The following is a 17895-nucleotide window of genomic DNA, read 5'->3' on the forward strand; positions in this document are numbered from 1 at the left end:
GGGAGCTCCAGCCAGTTGGCTCTTTGAACACGCACATGGCTGCACAAAGCATTGTGTTACTGAAACCCGAGCCCTGCATCCCGAGAGGGACCGATTCTCCCCAACTCAGGGGCTGGCCCATCACGCTGCTCTCCTTGTGCCTCCCAAACAGCATAGGTCTACAGCAACGAGCTTGAAACAGCATTTAAGAAGTGACAAAAGAAAAATAGGGTTTTGCATTTGACAGATCATACAGCATTTGTGGCCTGCGAAGTGTTCTGCAAACATACTTTTGCTAGACCTCACTCCAGAGAAACACACATGTGGCAGTGGTAAAGGAGGGCCAGAACTAAGACACATACTTCAAAAGCACAGGCTAGATTTCAACTATGGTGTCTGAGCCAAAAACGTAGCATCCCTATTCATCTCCTGCATCTATCCCCTTCCCAGCTGGGCAGAGGTGAGTAGACTTGCTGAGAGTAAGTCAATGAGCAGAGCAGAATAGACACTTTCTCAGCGTCTTCCTCCACCCACTAGGAGTCATTTACTGCAGCATTTCCATCATGGTCAAGGTCAATCTTTTCCTCCCTTAGCTTAAAAAATTACAACTGGCATTGAAAATGTGAACTACCAGCCTTGCTCTGCAGTGGCTGACACAGAAAGTGTTACCAAACCCCTCTCCTCAACCCAAGCTACAGTGCATGTAACAGCATGAGTTTCTGTAGCTGAATCAAAGGCAGGGCAAGCAAGCAATAAAGCACACCCCAACCGGCTTTCCTAGCATTTTCTACTGGCAGTCGCAACAAGGTATGGCCAGGAACAAATAGAGGGTTGTCAGTGCACACGAATGGGCAGGAAATTAAGTGAATCCAGAGCTCCTGATCACTGCAGAACAAAGGAGCTAGGAAAAGGTTGCAGCAGCTTGAGGCAACCACTCTTTCGGAGAGAGTGAAGTAGACCCAACCATCTGTTTGGTTTTGTGGCTCAACTGCGTTTTGTTGCTGGGCAAATCATGGAATCGTTAAAGAAAAAAAAATCTTACTGAGACAAAGAAAGAAATAACACCTCAGAAAGGGGAAAAATGTTGGCAGAGCATCTGATAGCAGAAAATTCAGCAAAGCTACGTATCTGAAGTCATCTTCCCTCAACGGGTCTCATTTGCATCCTTCTAATTCTGATGAGGTAAAACCTTTGTCTCCAAGAGGAAAATACTCTCTCCTGCTCTCCAACAGGAAGGCTGCTTTAGCCGTTTTATCACTGGTAAGGAATTCCAGCTAGTTTGTAATCAGCACCATCAGAATACGACACCTTCCCCACAGAAATCTGTGGGGAAATAGTAATAGTAGTAGTATTTACTCTACTACAAGATGGGGCCTGACCAATGAAACCCAGCTAATGAAACCTGGCTTCAAAGTCACAGCTAGCTTGAGTTTCTGCTCTGCTGGGTAAAGGTGGACTCGTTTTTCCTCTGTTTCAAGTGACTGCTGCTGAAGGAATTATGTGCCCAGTTTCCATTGCATGCAAAGCCCCAAGCACTAAACTGAACTGCAGAAGATCCCTGGGCAGCTAGATCTTGTCCCTGAGAGGAGAGGGCCAAGGGAAAGTTCAGGTGCACATAGCTGCACTGTCCAGAGACACATTGCTTCACACACTTCCAGGGATGTTTCTAGGACAGTAATAAAGAGCTAAATCACGTACTTGCCCGGCGTTGGAAGAAGGCCCTGCTTTGTCTCTTCCCCATACTAAAGCTGCTTTATAACCCAGGCTATCAGAGTTCACCCTTGCCGCTACAGCTACAACAGAAGTTTCTCTGTTTATCTTCTTTTTCCGCCACATAAACAGCCATCCCTGCTGCAGCTAAAGCCAGCTATTCAGCTCCTCTTGCTGGGCAGACTGGTCTCACCCTTAAAGGATGTGACCTCCCCTCTTCTGTAGAGGACAGGGTAGGAGGCCATGAGTGAGGTGCTTACCCCTAGATTTCAACAGTTTTTCAAACTCCTGCTCCAGCAGCACTTCCCCTGTGTGAGGAATTGAGACAGTGGTCACCCATCAACCCCAACAGTGTTTGAATCTGATCATTCAAGGGAAATCAGTTTGGCATGAGGGTCCTTTGCAAACTAAGATGTAGTCACCTTCAAAACATTAGATCCTTTCTTCCCCCACACAAATCCACTCTCCATTCCAAATACAGATGAGTGGCTTGCCAGGGAAAAGGACAACAGATCCATGCAAGCTACTACAACAGCCAGCAACTTCTGCAAACAGAACTTCTGAGCCCGCAGCTATGCACGTGGGCACACATCACTGCTCTATCTGTTCATTACTGCCTGCCTTCCTCCCAGCTACTGACTTCCAGACTTCCCTTCCAGCTAGTTTCAAGGTAAGGCAGAAGAGCAGAGAGATCCTCCAGCTCCTCTCATTCTGGCTGAAACAGGCCAGGAAGTACTGACCATACTGTGGAGGTGGCACATTGAAAAAGTGGTTGCCAGCTGCATGGGGAAGCCACATCCCCAGCTGGGAGAGCTGCAGCCTCCTTCCTGAGCTTTTCACCATTGCATATGTTTACTAAGGAGAGACTCTGCTCTTGAGCAGCACTCTACTCCCAGTACTGAGATTACTGCTTTGCCTGTTGCTGCTCTCACCTTGCTCCTTGCACACACCAGACTCAATACTGCCCATCAGCGGCTCAGAATGACCAGACACACTGGTCCACTCTAGAAACTGGAACACTTGAATTGCTAAGGAGGATGGAGCCACATCCAAGTACCATGACACTGTGATGCATGGGTAAGGCTTTTCTGAACTGCTACTGTCTTATGCTGCCCATGAGCACCTCCACTGCTTATATCTTTGGGCCTGTGGCTTTCAACTCAAGACTACTGCTCTTTGAGAGGAAAGCCCTTCAGGTGACTCCTCCCTATACAAAGGAAGGAGGGAAGAGAGACTGCATGGAAGTAGGAAGGGGGGAGAGAGAAAAGGTTCTCCCGTGAAGCAAGACATTAAGTATTAAAGTATAAAGCAATTAAAAATCCACTTAGAAAAGAGGGTCCTACGATGTTTTTGTTTAGCCATTCTATTTTTAAGCCTACAGATCAAAACCAGGAAGCCACCATTACAATTTTCCCTTGCAAAGTGCTTTCACAGCAAAAATTACAGCCATTTTCAAGATTACACACGTTTGGCTTCTTTCAGTGGTGCAGGGGATATCACAAGCATACATGAGGTTTGTAACTTAAACAGTATTCTGGAGATATGGGCCCCTTGCAACCAAAGTGTAATTCTGTTTTGTATCTCTAGCCAGTGGATGTTTGGTATAAACCAAGATTTCCTGAAGGGAGCAGTAGAGCTTTCAGTGGATGTGTCACTTAAGAGGATTGATGCAGCATTCAACGTATCAGATTACTATTCAAAAGTCTTTAAGGGAAGACATTTGACACTTCATGACTGATACATAAAGTTACTGGAAAGACGTAACACAGATAAATGGTTTCATGAGAGAATCAGCAGAGCATCAGCAAGTAGAAAGACACTGCTCTGAGTCACATTGACAAATCTGAAATACCATGCTGGTTTCATTCAGATACTATGACAGGCAATGGTATAAAACACAAGTTAGTGAACCATCTCAGACCTACCATCAAAGTTGTATGCCCAGATCTACAGAGAATACAAAAGTGTTTAATTTTGATTCGTTAAGTTTTGACTTAACAATTACCAGCAAAAAAATACAAACAAAAGTATAATTTGTATTCCCCAGCTGCAGCTTCTGTTACATCAACTCCACCGTTGAGGTCAAGTGGGCAGAATAAACTTTACTACATGCTACAAAGCACATACATCAGCTAAAAGGCTGCACTTTGGAAATAATGGGATGAGAGTCCTACACCTCTTCAAGATGAAAATGGCATAAAGGCACTTCTGTTCTTAGCATGTGACACCCGGAGATCTGTGAATAGTTCAATTAGCCAACCTAACTGATATTTCTTTACCTCTAATTTGCAAGTCAAAGATAACTTCCCCCAGCTGAACTGACGGAGGTACTCTATTGGAAATTCAGCTGCACTAATAAATCTGAACAAGGCACGCATGAAGAAGCAAAGCCTGTCTGGCAAAGAGCTACGATACAAGTCTGTCACATCACACATTATCCAACCGCAACGCAATTAGCTCAGAAGGAAAGCATTAGTACGTGTCATTCTCCCTCCTCCCTAGACACAGACACTATTTAAAACATGCACAACAAGAACTTCTGCACTGTTTGGACTACTCGACTCATACCACTCGCTTGTAGCTGTGCTCTGCCCAACCCTCCCAGACACCCCGACAGCCCAGTGCTCAGTCCAGTAGTTATTCCAAAGCCTCACTTCCCTATCAATCTTCCTCCTCTTTCCTTTTCTCCTTCCCAAAGGAAGGCAGGCTTCTATTTTACTCTGGTTCTAACTAAAGTCTCCTGAAGAAAGACAGTAAAGGCTTAGGGCCAAAATATAGACAGATTTTGGTAGATCACCGGGAAAACTGTGGACAGCAGAGGACAATTCCCACATCCTTGTAACACAATACTAGAGAGAGCGCCTTTTCTAGCAACTGAGATTTCCCCCCAGCAAGTATAGCACAGGTTGCTGCAGTCCAGCGGGAGGTGTGCTTATATACAGGACAAAACATTAGAACTGTACAATGCCCTGCATTACAGCTATGCATAGTATGTGGTTTGTACAGATGTACAAAACTAGGTTATTTTCAATAGGCCTGGTACAAGGAAGCCAGTGGTATTTGAGAGTTATGGGTCACTCCTTCACAACCCACAGACATCTAATGTCCCTCCATAGAAGAGGCAAAAACCAGAACAAAACCCAAAGCAACACCACCATCATGTCCCTCCAGCAACATAACCGTGTTCTACCAAGCTGAGGTCTTTCCTATACACAAATAGCAATAGCCTTAAAACTAAAAGGTTGCTTTAAAAACAGTTTTTGAATGCATGCCTAGTGCTGCAGTAGCTGAGACAATTCCCTTTTCCTTCCTTCATCCTGCGTTGCACCCGCCACCTCTCCTTGCACAGTTTGTAACTCTGCCATGAGATGGACCTGAGCCAACCTGGCCAAGGAGAAGTCAGTATGACCCTAAGTACGGTTTGGTTCATTGCAGATCTGCATGACCATAAAGGAGAAGGGAAGGTGCTGCGGAAAGTGAGGCTGGTTCTTTTAGTAGTGGCACCACAAGCTCTGTGTAAAACTATTTTCTGTACTAAGCCAGGCCAGTTTCAATGCAGCTTCACTTAATTCTGAGGAAAGAGGCCTATTTCTGAGATTGCCTGAAGCAGAGTCAAGGCAACCCATATGAAACTTGATCTAAAACCAGGCCAGGAATGTTTAAGAGTGCCCACAGGTCTTCCCCCACCTGTTTTAAGATGCAACTTAATAAAGTGCAACTTTTTGCACAAATAGGATTTATAATACACCTCTTAAACCATCATATGATTTACAGCAGAGCAAGATGACCTGATGAACATTGCCAAGGTGCCTACAAGTAGTAAAAGGTCACCTCTGCAGCCAAAGTGTAGTGAGGACTGAAATACTACTTTTGTCTCGCCTAGCCTGTTCAATGGCTAAGATACAACATATTGGTTGGAAAAAAACCTAGGGGTGCTACATTTAACTTGTTAAATTTTAGGAGGACTTAATGTCAATGACATTTATGTTTGGATAATGGCAGACCATGACAACAGTGCTTTGTGTTTTTTCCTTTTGTGTAGGACTGCAGCTTGTAATTAAAGAGTCAGCAGATGTGTCCATTCCATAACACTCCCTTTAAACAGCATACACCCAAATAGGTTTTCTTCTGTTTCATCTGCTGTATTTCTGTCTAGTAGTAAAAGGGGAATCTCGAAGACTTTCTAGTCTTTGGGCATGGCATTTTCTGTATCAGGTGACCTATTAGAACACCTATCCCACAGGAAAAAGCTCAGAACAGCTAAGATGAAGCTCCATCCATTCCTGAAGAAACCATACCTAATTGTCTGATGGAGTAAGACACTGAACTTGACAGCCTGTGAGGCTCCTCCAATCCCATCTGTCAAGCCAGAATTTCAGATTTTACATGTGCGCTCACACACACACACATACATACTACACGTTAAAGTTATGAGGTGTCTTTAGAAGGCAACTTGGTCCCTCCTCTGGCTGTCTGGATTTATACTTACTGTCAGGTCAAAGAAAGCAGGCCTGCGGTTTTACTGCTTGAGTTGTAACGTAAAGCTTCAGTAGCTCTTTCCAAATCTTCCTTATTCAATCTTCCTGATTCCCTTGGCACTGGTTATTTCAGATTCCTCCTAGTCTATCACCAAGGTAACGGTTCCCTTCCCCAACATCTTCAAAATCCTCTATCAGTGCTGCTCCTTACCGCTAGAGCCCTGATCAGGCCCTTCAACCTCTTTTGCACAGCCACCTCCTGCCTCCTTTGCTCCCTTCCCAGCCTTTCAGCACACTGCTCTTGCTGAAGGCTCTTGGCACAGCAGCACTGTGGTACTTCAGCCAGATGCCTACCAAGTGTATACCCAATTCAGCTGTCCCATCTTGAATTTTCAAGCCTGTGTGCTGTGCCTTGCTTTAATATCCTACTACACACTCTCATGTGTTCTGCTCCCTTTGGATTTCCCACTCCTCCAAATCCTTTCATCTTTTCCCACTCAGTCCCATGCCTTTCTTATGATGCCTGATCAACCTGAGCAGGCTCCCTCCTCCGTGGTATCAAATAACCTGAAACTCTCAAATCCTTCCTAAAATAAGCCTTACCTACCCTGACTTCCTGCCTTGCCAAACAAGTTTAGTTTTAACTCTTCTCTAAAAGCTTTTAAAAAAACCAAATAAATATCACTTTCCACTGTGAAAAACCCTTTGGTCATAATAAGATGCATGCCAAATTGCCACTTGCCCAGGCTCCTTTGACGCACAGATCTCCTTCTCTTTGTTTAGGCTGTAAACTATTTGGGACAGGAACCTTGCCTTTAAGCAGCTAAAATACCGTGCACGTTTCCAGCCCTGCATAATCAGTCTCATCTCTCCCAGGCAAATGGCCAGCACTCATACGTTTCTGCTTCCAAGTTCTGAGCGCTCCATTTCGCATACCTCTCCTTCACCTATATTTTATAAGTTTGTTTTTTTCTGCCTCCATAAATAAGCGTGGAAGTTATCTGCAGCACTTCAGGAGCCAACCAAGTAAGGGAGTAATTTCCTTTGCTCAGCTCGTGTTTGTACATGCCCCCAACTTTCTGTGACCCCATCCTTGTTTGATATGCCGGTACGGGTGGGGATAGGGGGGAACTGGGCTAGGAATTATCCAATTAACGATTTCTCAGCAAAATACAAGAGCCCCAACCCTACATCTTCCAAACCACAGAAGAATTTTCTTTCAAAATACTTTCCCCTCAGTCAGCAGTCTGAGCTCGCCCTCCCCCACTCCTCCGCTCCACCCCCCCTTTGTCAGACCTGCTTCTGGAAAAAGTCTCTCTGTTCCAGAAAGCAATGCATTAATTCAACATGGACTTTGTTTTACTTGTCTAAATATTCAGCAGAGAAACTAGCTGTCCACAGTTATCAAATGTGTTCATCTGCAGACAGGAGCTCTTCAGCCTTTGTCCTGTTCCCCCCCTGCTCCCTTTTTGAAAAAAACAAAAACAAAAAAAAACCAAAAAAAAACCACCCAAAAAACCCCAGAAAACCTCATGCCAACAGACAGAAAAGAACAATAATGACATTTCTTGTAAACAGTTCTGTATTGCACATGCTCTTTCTTCAACCAGCAAGGGGCAATAAACATTTACTACTTTCTTGGAGCACAGAGCATGGGGGGGGAGAAAAGAAAGAACAAACTAAGTCTGAAGCTGCTCTGTGCTGGTTTGATTTAGCACAGCAAAGCAGCCTTGTGCTGTGAGTGACAAGCATTTCACCAGCATCAAGGACAAGCAGGGAAAAAGAGTGAAAACAAAGGGAAAAGTCGCAAAGGGCAGAGCAGCTCTGGTGGGATGCAGGAAAGGGTAAGAGTGCTCGAGCACACCACCCAGGCTGCATTACTAATACTGATCAAGGGCTCTTTCCACAGCTAGAAAACTGGCTGCAGAACGACCCACCCAGGCTAGGAGATGGCATTCAAGTATCAAGACCACTGGGTTACACAGCTGCCTTCCCTCTATGCCCTGTCCATCTCTCCCCATCAAGCTCCCTCTCTCCCTAAATTAGGCAAGCAGTAGGAAGACCTCTGGCTTCCAAGTTCTAACTTTAACTCTTTCATTGAATAGCTTACCTCTTGTGCTTGCATCTACTCTGAAATAATAGGCTCATATGGCAGAAATTCAGCCCATGTCACTATACTGTTGATATGAATAACTTTAAGGTACTTTTCCTGCATTGTAACAGCTCCAGTTGAAAGCGTTGGGCACAAAACCAAAGCAGCAATAACTTACGTCAGATATCTGGCATATAAAACAGGCATGTAAACCCCCACTTTTCCCCAATCAAACTGAAATAGCACAAGTGACTTCTCATGAAATTAGCCTATAAACAATCCTAAGTCCTCTTCCAGGGGAAGTTCCAAATAAATGCATGTGTAGAATTAGCATTTTACCTGGTACAAGAGAACATGAACTGTGCAGCTTGCAGGTCTAACAAGTGTCAGGATGGAGGAAAACTACAAACATTCAGGCTTCTCACAATCTATATTTGTATTATTGGAATTTCATAATGTATAGACAAAAGTTTAGAAAATGTACCACATTTAAAAACATTTAACATTTAAAAAAACCCCAAGCTCTGCAGCTACATAAGAAACATAAACCAATGTAATCTCTTAGATCTGGGCACACCATGGACCATTTTAAAGAGAAAAGTTCAGCAACAAATGTCATCTGTTTCTCTTTGTAAAAACAGACTACAGCTGTTCTCTTGGCAGATTTTTTTCCACTTTAAAAAAGGAGCACTACCATGATATTCAATAATTTGTCTTTCATGTTTCTTACTCACAGACCCAGTAATATTGCTCCCAAATATCTGAAGTTCAGAGATACTTAGCCTCTTCAAATGGCTTTGAAAGCGTAGAAATAAATAAGCCATATGTTACCCCTGATAATTCCCCCCCATTAGGCAGTCCGTAACAGGGAAGCAGACACCATTCCCTACTGCACTTAGGCTTTCCCAGAGTTTTTAACATACAAGTCACTTAGAAAATCCTGGCCTTCAGAAACAATACTTAATTCCTTCAGCTCTGGCTTTTAAGTGATTCTATCATAGACCTAGTTAGTAAAAATGCTTATTAGTGGTACCCAAGCATAAATATAAAGGGAAGCATCCTTTACAGCTTGCTTTTAAACTCCAGTGAACTCTTGGAGCTAACCCTTCCAACAGCAGGGACTATCTCAAGCAGAATATCGCTGGGTGGGAAGAATTTCAGCCAAAATGTTTAATTGAATTTATTTCCAAGGAAGAGGCCAAGTGGGGGAAGGGAAGCTGTTTTGCCTGTGTTGAACAATTCTGGCAGCCCCCTGTTTGAGCAGCTCTAGTTCTTCTGTGCTTTGGAGCAGGGACTTGAGGTTGGCAGGGGGATGTGTGTGTACACTTCATGTATTCTGTCATTTCAGTGCAAACCCACCCAAATTTGGCCTTCTTAGAAGTCTTTTGGGCTGGGATGGGAGGGAAAGAAAGGAGAAAGAATCTCTCTTGACCTAACATAAACTGTGATCTGTTAGAGATCAGCGGACTGGACACCCAGACTCATACTTTAAACAAGTACTACAGTTTGGAAGGCATAGATGTCTGTACAGGCTACAGCTACGCCAGATGATGAAGCCACTGTCGCCAACCTGTCCCCAAGCATTCAATTACTTTCTTTACTTCCAATGAGCCTGCTCTTGTAAGACTCCCCTAACCTAGTATTTCAGATTACATTAAATAGCTCATTTCTAGCCAGCCTGGTTAGCTGTTGCTGAAATGCATTGGAGAGAACTTACAGAAGCAACTCAGCCACAGAGGGTGCCCGAAACCTTGAGATGCTGCAGTTTGTGCCAAGGTCAAGTGCCAAGATTTAGTTTGAGATAAAGCACATATTCTCTAACACACTCAAAAACCCAGCATTGCTTGGGCTTAATAGGGAAGAAACTGCTATGGAGAAAGAAAAAGGCAGGGATGGAAGAGACTAGGGGAGCCTGTGGTGGGGAAGACTGCCAGGGAAGACACTGTGACGCTGGTCAGACAGCAGGTCTGGAGAATATGCACGCAGATGGTGGGCATAAGACTGCAAGAGGGAAAACATGGGAATGCAACTTAGGTCCTTGAGTCTTACCAGTCGACTATGCTAAGGGACTGATCATGCAGTCTTAATATTTTAGGGAGCTTCGTCTGCAGTGTGGTATGATACGAAAGGATGTATTTGTTCAAACTAGTAAACAAATTGTTTAGAAAACTGATTCCCAGAAATTCTCTCAGTTAAATTGCCAGGAAGCATCTGGCAGTTTGACAATGCAAAATAAGTAGCTCCCAAAGTCTTGATGTACAGAAATAAGCACAAGCGCTTTTTCACAAGCCAGCATGTGTGCTTATGGGTTTGGGGTTCTTTTTTTAATGCCTCCAGGGTGTATTTGGTGACTGAGCAGCAAGACCTTGTCTTCCAAGGGTAGTTCCAGTTGCTGCAGGGTCAAGCTACAGTAGGAAGAACGACCCTCTTGTTATTTTGATTTCCTCAACAATACTTTCAGGCAAAGGTAGAAGGTCACTGAAAAGTTCTATGTGCTTGACACACACATGAGTCTGCACATAGAACTGCCACCAAATCCAGAAGATAAATTTGCTGCTTTAAAAGTACATTCTGTCTTTGGTAGGAAAAGGCACCTTTTCCTAAACTGGGAAAGCTTTTGTGCTTACATTTGGTTCCATCCTCTCAGTAAGGTTGTCTGAAAGTTACACAGAGGTGCAAATGGTGCTTCCCTCCACCTCCTTCCTTTTTAAAGTGCAATGAAAATATCTGGACAATCTTGCAAGAAGGGGAGGAGGAGATAGAAAGTGGTATCTTTACTCGGGGAAAGACGATTCACATGCACTGGAGAAATGCTTGGTTTGGAAGATTCCTCAGACTTCACCCAAACACAGCTTCAGAACACAAGGTGTTCCCTCTACCCTACCACGCTTCCCTGTCAGACCAGCAAAGCAAAAAAAAACCAAAGCCAAAAACCAAAAAAAAGCTGCTACTGGTGGCATTTTAAACACCTTGGACTGACACCAAAAGTTCCCAAAAGTTCAGAAGTAGTCTGTCTTTAGTACCAAGCACTGCTTGCAAGGGAGAGGGGACTGAAATTGGAATGATTCTCATCTTTCCACACCAAGCACTTTTCCAGTGCGCACATCTCTGACCATGGCTTTTTGGCATTCTTCTCATTTTAATAGCCCTGAAAGTATCACTTGTCCTTACTGAGGTAGGAAAGACTGAGTACAAATATGCCCAAAGTTAAAACACAACAGATGTGAGCTTCCCCAAGCAGCACAAGGAGTCAGACTACAGAGTTACCCTTGGTTATTAGCCTCCAGCTCTTGGGGTGCCTAACCCCGGCTCCAAGACACTCTTAAGCTATCAGGTATGAAATCCACATCTGAACTCTGGAGCTTTGGCCTCTCTCTACCAGAGTGCCAAAGGTGCAGACCCTGGCGCACAACAGCTGAAGCTACAGCATGGCTTTTGGTGCACCCTTAGGGGTTGGTGCCATAGGAAGCTATTAATTCACCTCGACTCTGCTGCCTGTTGACTATCCCGCCCAGCGTCCATCGCCGGTCCAGGCGTCTCAGGTGAGCCTTGCGTCGCTTAGAAACTAGTTTGGAACATGGATGGAAAAAAGAAAAAAAAGGAAAAAAAATAATGGGAGGGTGAGGAATAAAAACAAAACATGACATTTACAAGCACTGGTCTTGTTAGCAGGAGGTGGGATGCAGACATTTTGTTTTAGTTTTTATAGTACAGTGGAACAAGTTAGCTTCTTGAGCCTGAGCAACATGAACCATCTTGAACTGTCACAAATTGCCACTCTTACTATTGGCTTTCCTTAAAAAAACCAAACCCAAAGACATACATACACCCCAAAACAAGCTGCACAATGACAACTTGTCTAAGGAGGCTGCAGTAGCAGGACAGATCAACATCATTGCTGTAGCACCTACTAGCTAGGCTGCATGATCTTTGGAGAATTCAGTCTATTGCACATGACATCAAACCCATCAGGGCTCTAACCCTCTCTAAGCAAATTATCAACTATAAACTAAATCGTCAGAAAAAAACCAAAAGGCAGCTTCTTATATATAAGTTCACTTGTAACAGCAGCACTAAGGAACAAAACCCAAGTGAAAAGTGTCTGATGTCTCCTTGCTTGCAACACATGACTCAAAATCACTGCCACAGCTAATTCTCATGATCCAAACTTCTAATATACTGATTAAAAATATAAGGAAAAACCTAACCTCACAATTATTGAGCAGGCTCAAGAAGCTAACAAGCCAGAACTAAAAATTAGTTACATGCTGAAACAGCAATTTATGCTTAAAATATAAACAAAGACAAGACACCTATGGAAATGGCATTGTGAGAGCAGCTGTGCACAGAGGACACCACTTATTTTCTGGATCGCATACACAGAACTGTACTCAGTTCCTTCTTCTGCTTGTGAAGGTGTGAATGACACAGGAACCATTGGACTGGCACAGAAACACAGACAAACACTTCCCTTTTTCCATTCAAGGGCTTCCACGCTGGTTTGGCAGATTCTACAAGGGTGCTTGGTGCTGCCACAAAGCAATGCAAAATACTACACTTTAGCTATCACTAAGGTGCAAACACAACTGTGTTGCTAGTGATGCTGGGAAGCTGTCCACAAACTCTGATATCACATCATTATTAATCACTCAATTCAGCTTACATACACTCATTTGGGGAATACATCCTTATACTCATGAGAGCAGACTTTTAGAACTATGTTCTGTAGGCAATAAGGTACAGCAAAATTATTTGATTGGGGAATGATTAGCTGAACAAGTGAAAAAATTAATAGCTTTCCCCAAAACAGCTTTTGCCTTTTTGCCCTTTATATCTGTCCAGGGCTTAGACCAGACTTCTGCAGCCAGCTTACTCTCTCAATTTCCCCTTTGCTATAAGGCCTAAACCTTCCCTAGTCACCCTAAATCGAGATGTGGTGAGTGGTGTTGAACAAACACAATGTCTAGTTCATGGTACTCTGTACTTCCTCTTTGATCCCATGCCAAAGAACCACAAATTTTCAGAGGAGCCGGATTTCAAGTTTATAGATCACTGGGTTTTTGGCTAACTGAAATCAGTGATCCTCTTGGAAGTCCATGGTGGCACAGAAGATGAGCTGTCTTCACTCCTTACTGGTAATGTTTTTCTTATGAACTGGTTTAACCTGGTGCCTTTCTCCAAATGAACAGGACATTAGACTGCCAGTTACACACATGCTACACAAGAGGCAACACAGGACACCTCACTAGACATACAGATTATAGCAGAGAGAGAAGCTAAAGCTGAATTCACAGTCAGGCTACCTGCATTAGGAGGTTTCTATATCTAAGAAGGGAGGAAATGAAAGATGTTGAACTTAAGGGCTTGCAGTCAAGAGTGGTGTGGAAGGGGCAGAAATTTGCTTCAGGTGTCAACACAGAGCAGTCACTCACAGCTCCCTGCTCACACCAGGAGTTAGGAGGATTCAGCCATCCAGGAGCACCCGGTGAACACAGTAGATCACACAGATCCACCACGCTGTGTCCACCTCACAACATATGACTATCCCCAGTGATAGCCCTTTTATATCACAATGCTGCTTTTGTGTAAGTCAGGTTTTTTTCTCCTCAGCAATACTGAATTTCGCCATTTGATCCCAGACTTCGACTTGGTTGGTCATGCCACAGTTAGTCACCAGAAAGGTTATTTATCAACAAGAGTCTAAACCTTTCCAGAGACCATTTTAAGATGTTTACTTTAACAGCTCCTGTGGCTGCAAATGTTTCTTTAGATTGATTTCTGAATGTTCTCCAAGCCTTGTAAGATGGCGTTGGTCTAAACACAGGCCTAGGTAGCAGTCGACTGTCTACCCTCATTCTGACAAAAGATGTTGTGCAGGCTCAGATGCAGGGAGGAAACACTTCTGTCTTTCTCAGGGAACAGGCTATTTAAAGAGACACATGGAAATACTACTGCTATGTAGAGGCAGCATTATTAGTAAGTTGCATTCAGCACCTCCTTATCTTTACAAGGGCCTGCCACAGCAGAGCAGACCTCTGGGTCTGCCTGGCTTGTGGACTTGTTCCAGGCCAGCTGCAAATGGAGAGGGCCAAGAGGCTGATACAGAAAGCTCCCTACATGAGTGTTTCTACCCTTTCAAATTAGGCAGAGCACAGATTGCACAGTTGCAGGAGGTCAACATTTCCAGGAGTCACTCTGAAACTTGTATGAACTCTAAAATCCAGAGGCTAGGGCACTTAATCCACTTAAAGTGCCTTCCTCCTCAGTTATACTGGAGCCCCCTTCTCCTGCCTACTGAGAGACAGTTGGCAAGTTTTCTGTGTAAGTATATTCACTTTCATATACTTCTCTTTTAGAGAGTGAATCTGAGTTGTTCTTTCTTATGGAATAACTATTAGGAGAAGAAAAGCCCAAGTAAAGAAGAACTGGAAGGGGGGGGAACAAAGAACAAAAGTCTCAGCTTATGTGGTTAATAACATAAAACAAAGTTACTGAAAAGCAACCAAAAGCTGGGGCACATCAAAGCAGCTGTGGAGTTAATGCAATTAGATTTGTCACTGAGATGGAACTGAACAGAAAGGGAAGAACAGTCTCAGGTTTCAGTGTATCTGGATTTGGAGTAAGGCAAGGAGCACGACTGCTGACCATAGCTGAGGAGAGCAGTGAAATGGGTTAAAGGAGACTCAGAGGAAAAAGATAAGGAAAGATGGATTTTCCATTACCCAGGAAAGATTGCTGCGTGGCAACAGCCCTGTGCAGAGTATGCTCCAGAGGGCAACATGAAAGGCAGAGGACAGCTTGAAATGAAAGCAGTTTAAGCAATAAGGCTGTCAAGCATGCACCATATTTAAGAGTCAGGAAAAGGGAGGAAGCTACAGACAAGGCATTCTTCAACTCTTTCAGAAAAGAGCAGTAAGTTTTTGTTCTTTCTAACAGGGAAACTTTACTAACTGCTTTTGCATCCGCTAAGATATTGCATCATACCACACTGGTTCCTGGCCTACCAGTCTACAGCCAGTCTGTCTCTAAACCCTAAGTGACCCAGGATATGGGTAGCTTTGAGCAGAGAAAAATGAGTTACAGAGCCAAAGAATTCAATAAGCCACAGATGTCACCCTTGGGGCCCAGCACAAAGTTATGTTTTGCCTGTGTGCTATCTTAATGGGCAGATGGTCACCCCGACACCTCTCTAAGCCTCCTGCCTGTGCTAAGGAAAGGCCAGCTGAGTTTCCACATACATTTTACATAAGTGTCACGTCAAGAGCACCTAGAAATTTAGCAAGAGATTCATTAGAATGGAGCAAATCATAATAAAAGTGTCCTTTGTACACAGTTGCTACATGAGAAGTCCATTAAGATGTGGTTAGTCTTTCATAATGGAACAGAGGAACATGTGAGGTTGTACTATTCCACTTCTGGAAGCTGAATTAAGCATCTTTAGCCAAAAATGAGCGCAGCTAAGTACATATACATGACAAATGGCATCTCAGTTTTAATAGAATGAGACCACACCAAATAAAATTACCTTTCCACACAATCATAGACCACAGCAAACAGCAGTGAAACTAGTTTCAAGGATTAATTAAAAAAAATTGTAATGAGAAGCAGCCATTAAAGTTAAATCTCACTCCTTTTAATGGCCTGTGGCTCTAACAAGCATCTTCTTCCAATTAAACGCTCTCACTTGTGTAATTTCTGCAAACAAGCCATGCAAATTCTCTCCTTCCACGGACATGACAGTCCAAGACCTCTACCAGAACATACTGCTTGGACTTGCACATAAGTTGTTTGTATGCTTTTTAGGGGTATTAAAATGAGCAGCATTTCAGCTTTTGACCTTTTGTCACACTGACATCCCTAGATGGTCACAAAGCGATCACAGGCATGGTACTTCAATTTCTTCTGCAACAATTTATTTACAGATGGGAGAAGAGGTGACTACACTGGATTAACAGCCATGAGTGCCAGCAAGAGTTTTCGAAGTTTTCCTGTGCAGGGGAAAAGCATAAAGCAAGTGAATACCAGTTTCTCCTTGATAACAAAAAGATTTCCATACCTTCGCCAAGTTTGGATGTGTTGATATCAGAGTCATCTCTGGTTCCATTTTGGGATTCCAAGTATGTAGCAGGGACCCAGCCCTGCTCCTCTGCTGTGCTCACAAACCACCAACCTACAAAAAGAAGTAAAAGTTGCTCAGTCAATGTTAAGAGGAGCAAGATGCTACTGAGAAGGCGGCACAGAGTCAGCAGCTTCGGTGAAGGTTTGAGTTACTCTCCTCCTATTCAGCCTCCTAGAAGGAGAGGGGATTTAGTCCTATTATACCATTTCTGTCAGATACTCTCAACAGTGAGAAATGAGTTTGCAGGCAGGCTTCATGTAAAAAAGTTTTCAATGGAGCACACATCAGTTTATTTTAAGAAACCTGAAGTTTATCCATGACAACTCTGATTTGAGTTCTCAAATTCAGTTTCTCAAAACAAGTCCTGAAACATGTACATCTACAGTATCAAAACAGTTCATATGTGTATATATGTGCATGTGAACATACGAGAAATAGCACAAATGTTGCTCAAATCCTAACATGATGTATCACAGAAGTCAAAAGATGGAAATATTTTAGAAGGGCACAGATTTCAGAAGAGGATACAAAATAGTAAGTGCTTCTAGAGCACTTGTCACTACAGCCAGTGTTTAACAAACATGACCTGAATTCAATGCCCTGGAAAGTACTGCACAGAACAGAAATAGCAGAGAAAAGCTAACTAAAACATGACTTCAGGCCATAAGCACCAGTTATTTGTCCTCCCACCTGATCATTCAAGTTTCTACCACTATCTATGAAAATGTTAAGTATTCACCAACTAAATGGATATTATCTTTAGGTCACATCCATGGATGGTCGAATAAAGTTACAGGTGAGACATCTCTAGGTTAAATGCATCACAACCATAACTATCCTTGCCTCTTTTCTTGCTTGGCTACATTGATTTATTGAATCCTCCACTGGTGTTGATGTAGACTCACTCACCCAAGAGCTTGCTGCTCTCAGATATGCAGACAGCTAGATTCTGCTCCATTCAGGTAACGCCAGGGTTAAGATACAGGACAATAAAAAGCCAAGCAGGTAAACTATTTCTATTTTTTCCTACAATCTCCCAGGCTCCCTCAAAAATGCAAGTTGCTTTGTCAGAACAATGCAAACTATTCAACACCGGTCCTTCAGCCTCCCCAAAGGGAGTTGAGGAAATAGTTATTTCTGTACGTGCACCTCAAAAGAGTCTACAGACTTTAGTGGCTGTCATAAACCCAACAAATTTCACAGGAGACTCCCAAGCCTGCCTGTGATGAGCAAAGGCAGGCACAAGACAGCTTGGTCTGTAAATAGATTGGGCACAAAAAAAACCCTAGTTAATTTATCATGGGCCAAAGCCCCAAGTTGTGCAAGGGCCACGTAGGCCTCCCGCAGCTGGGAGGCCACAGCCCTGGGCCCAGCAAGGGGAAGGGAGGCTTCGCTGGGCTCTGCCACCATGCAACATGCAACTTTCTTTAAAGAAAGAAAGAAAAAAAAAAAAACCTAGCTGAAGCAATGCTCCAGGGTTCATACTAAAAGTCACCCAAGTTCGTTCCAAATCTTGT

At 43.5% G+C, this 17895-nt stretch overlaps 1 protein-coding gene across 1 annotated transcript in view; it reads right to left on the reverse strand.

Annotated features, from left to right (window-relative positions):
* Nucleotides 1–17895, reverse strand: part of SH3PXD2A (SH3 and PX domains 2A) — a 182044-nt gene that overhangs the window by 12083 nt on the left and 152066 nt on the right. The window contains exons 6-7 of the mRNA XM_009705187.1: nt 16316–16429; nt 11741–11824 (exon numbers count right to left, since the gene is read on the reverse strand). Coding sequence (XP_009703489.1) covers nt 11741–11824; nt 16316–16429 — 198 coding nt within the window. The remainder of the gene's footprint in view (nt 1–11740; nt 11825–16315; nt 16430–17895) is intronic.

Source organism: Cariama cristata, unplaced genomic scaffold (genome assembly GCF_000690535.1).
Source record: "Cariama cristata isolate BGI_N322 unplaced genomic scaffold, ASM69053v1 scaffold9588, whole genome shotgun sequence".
Classification (NCBI taxonomy): Eukaryota; Metazoa; Chordata; class Aves; order Cariamiformes; family Cariamidae; genus Cariama; species Cariama cristata.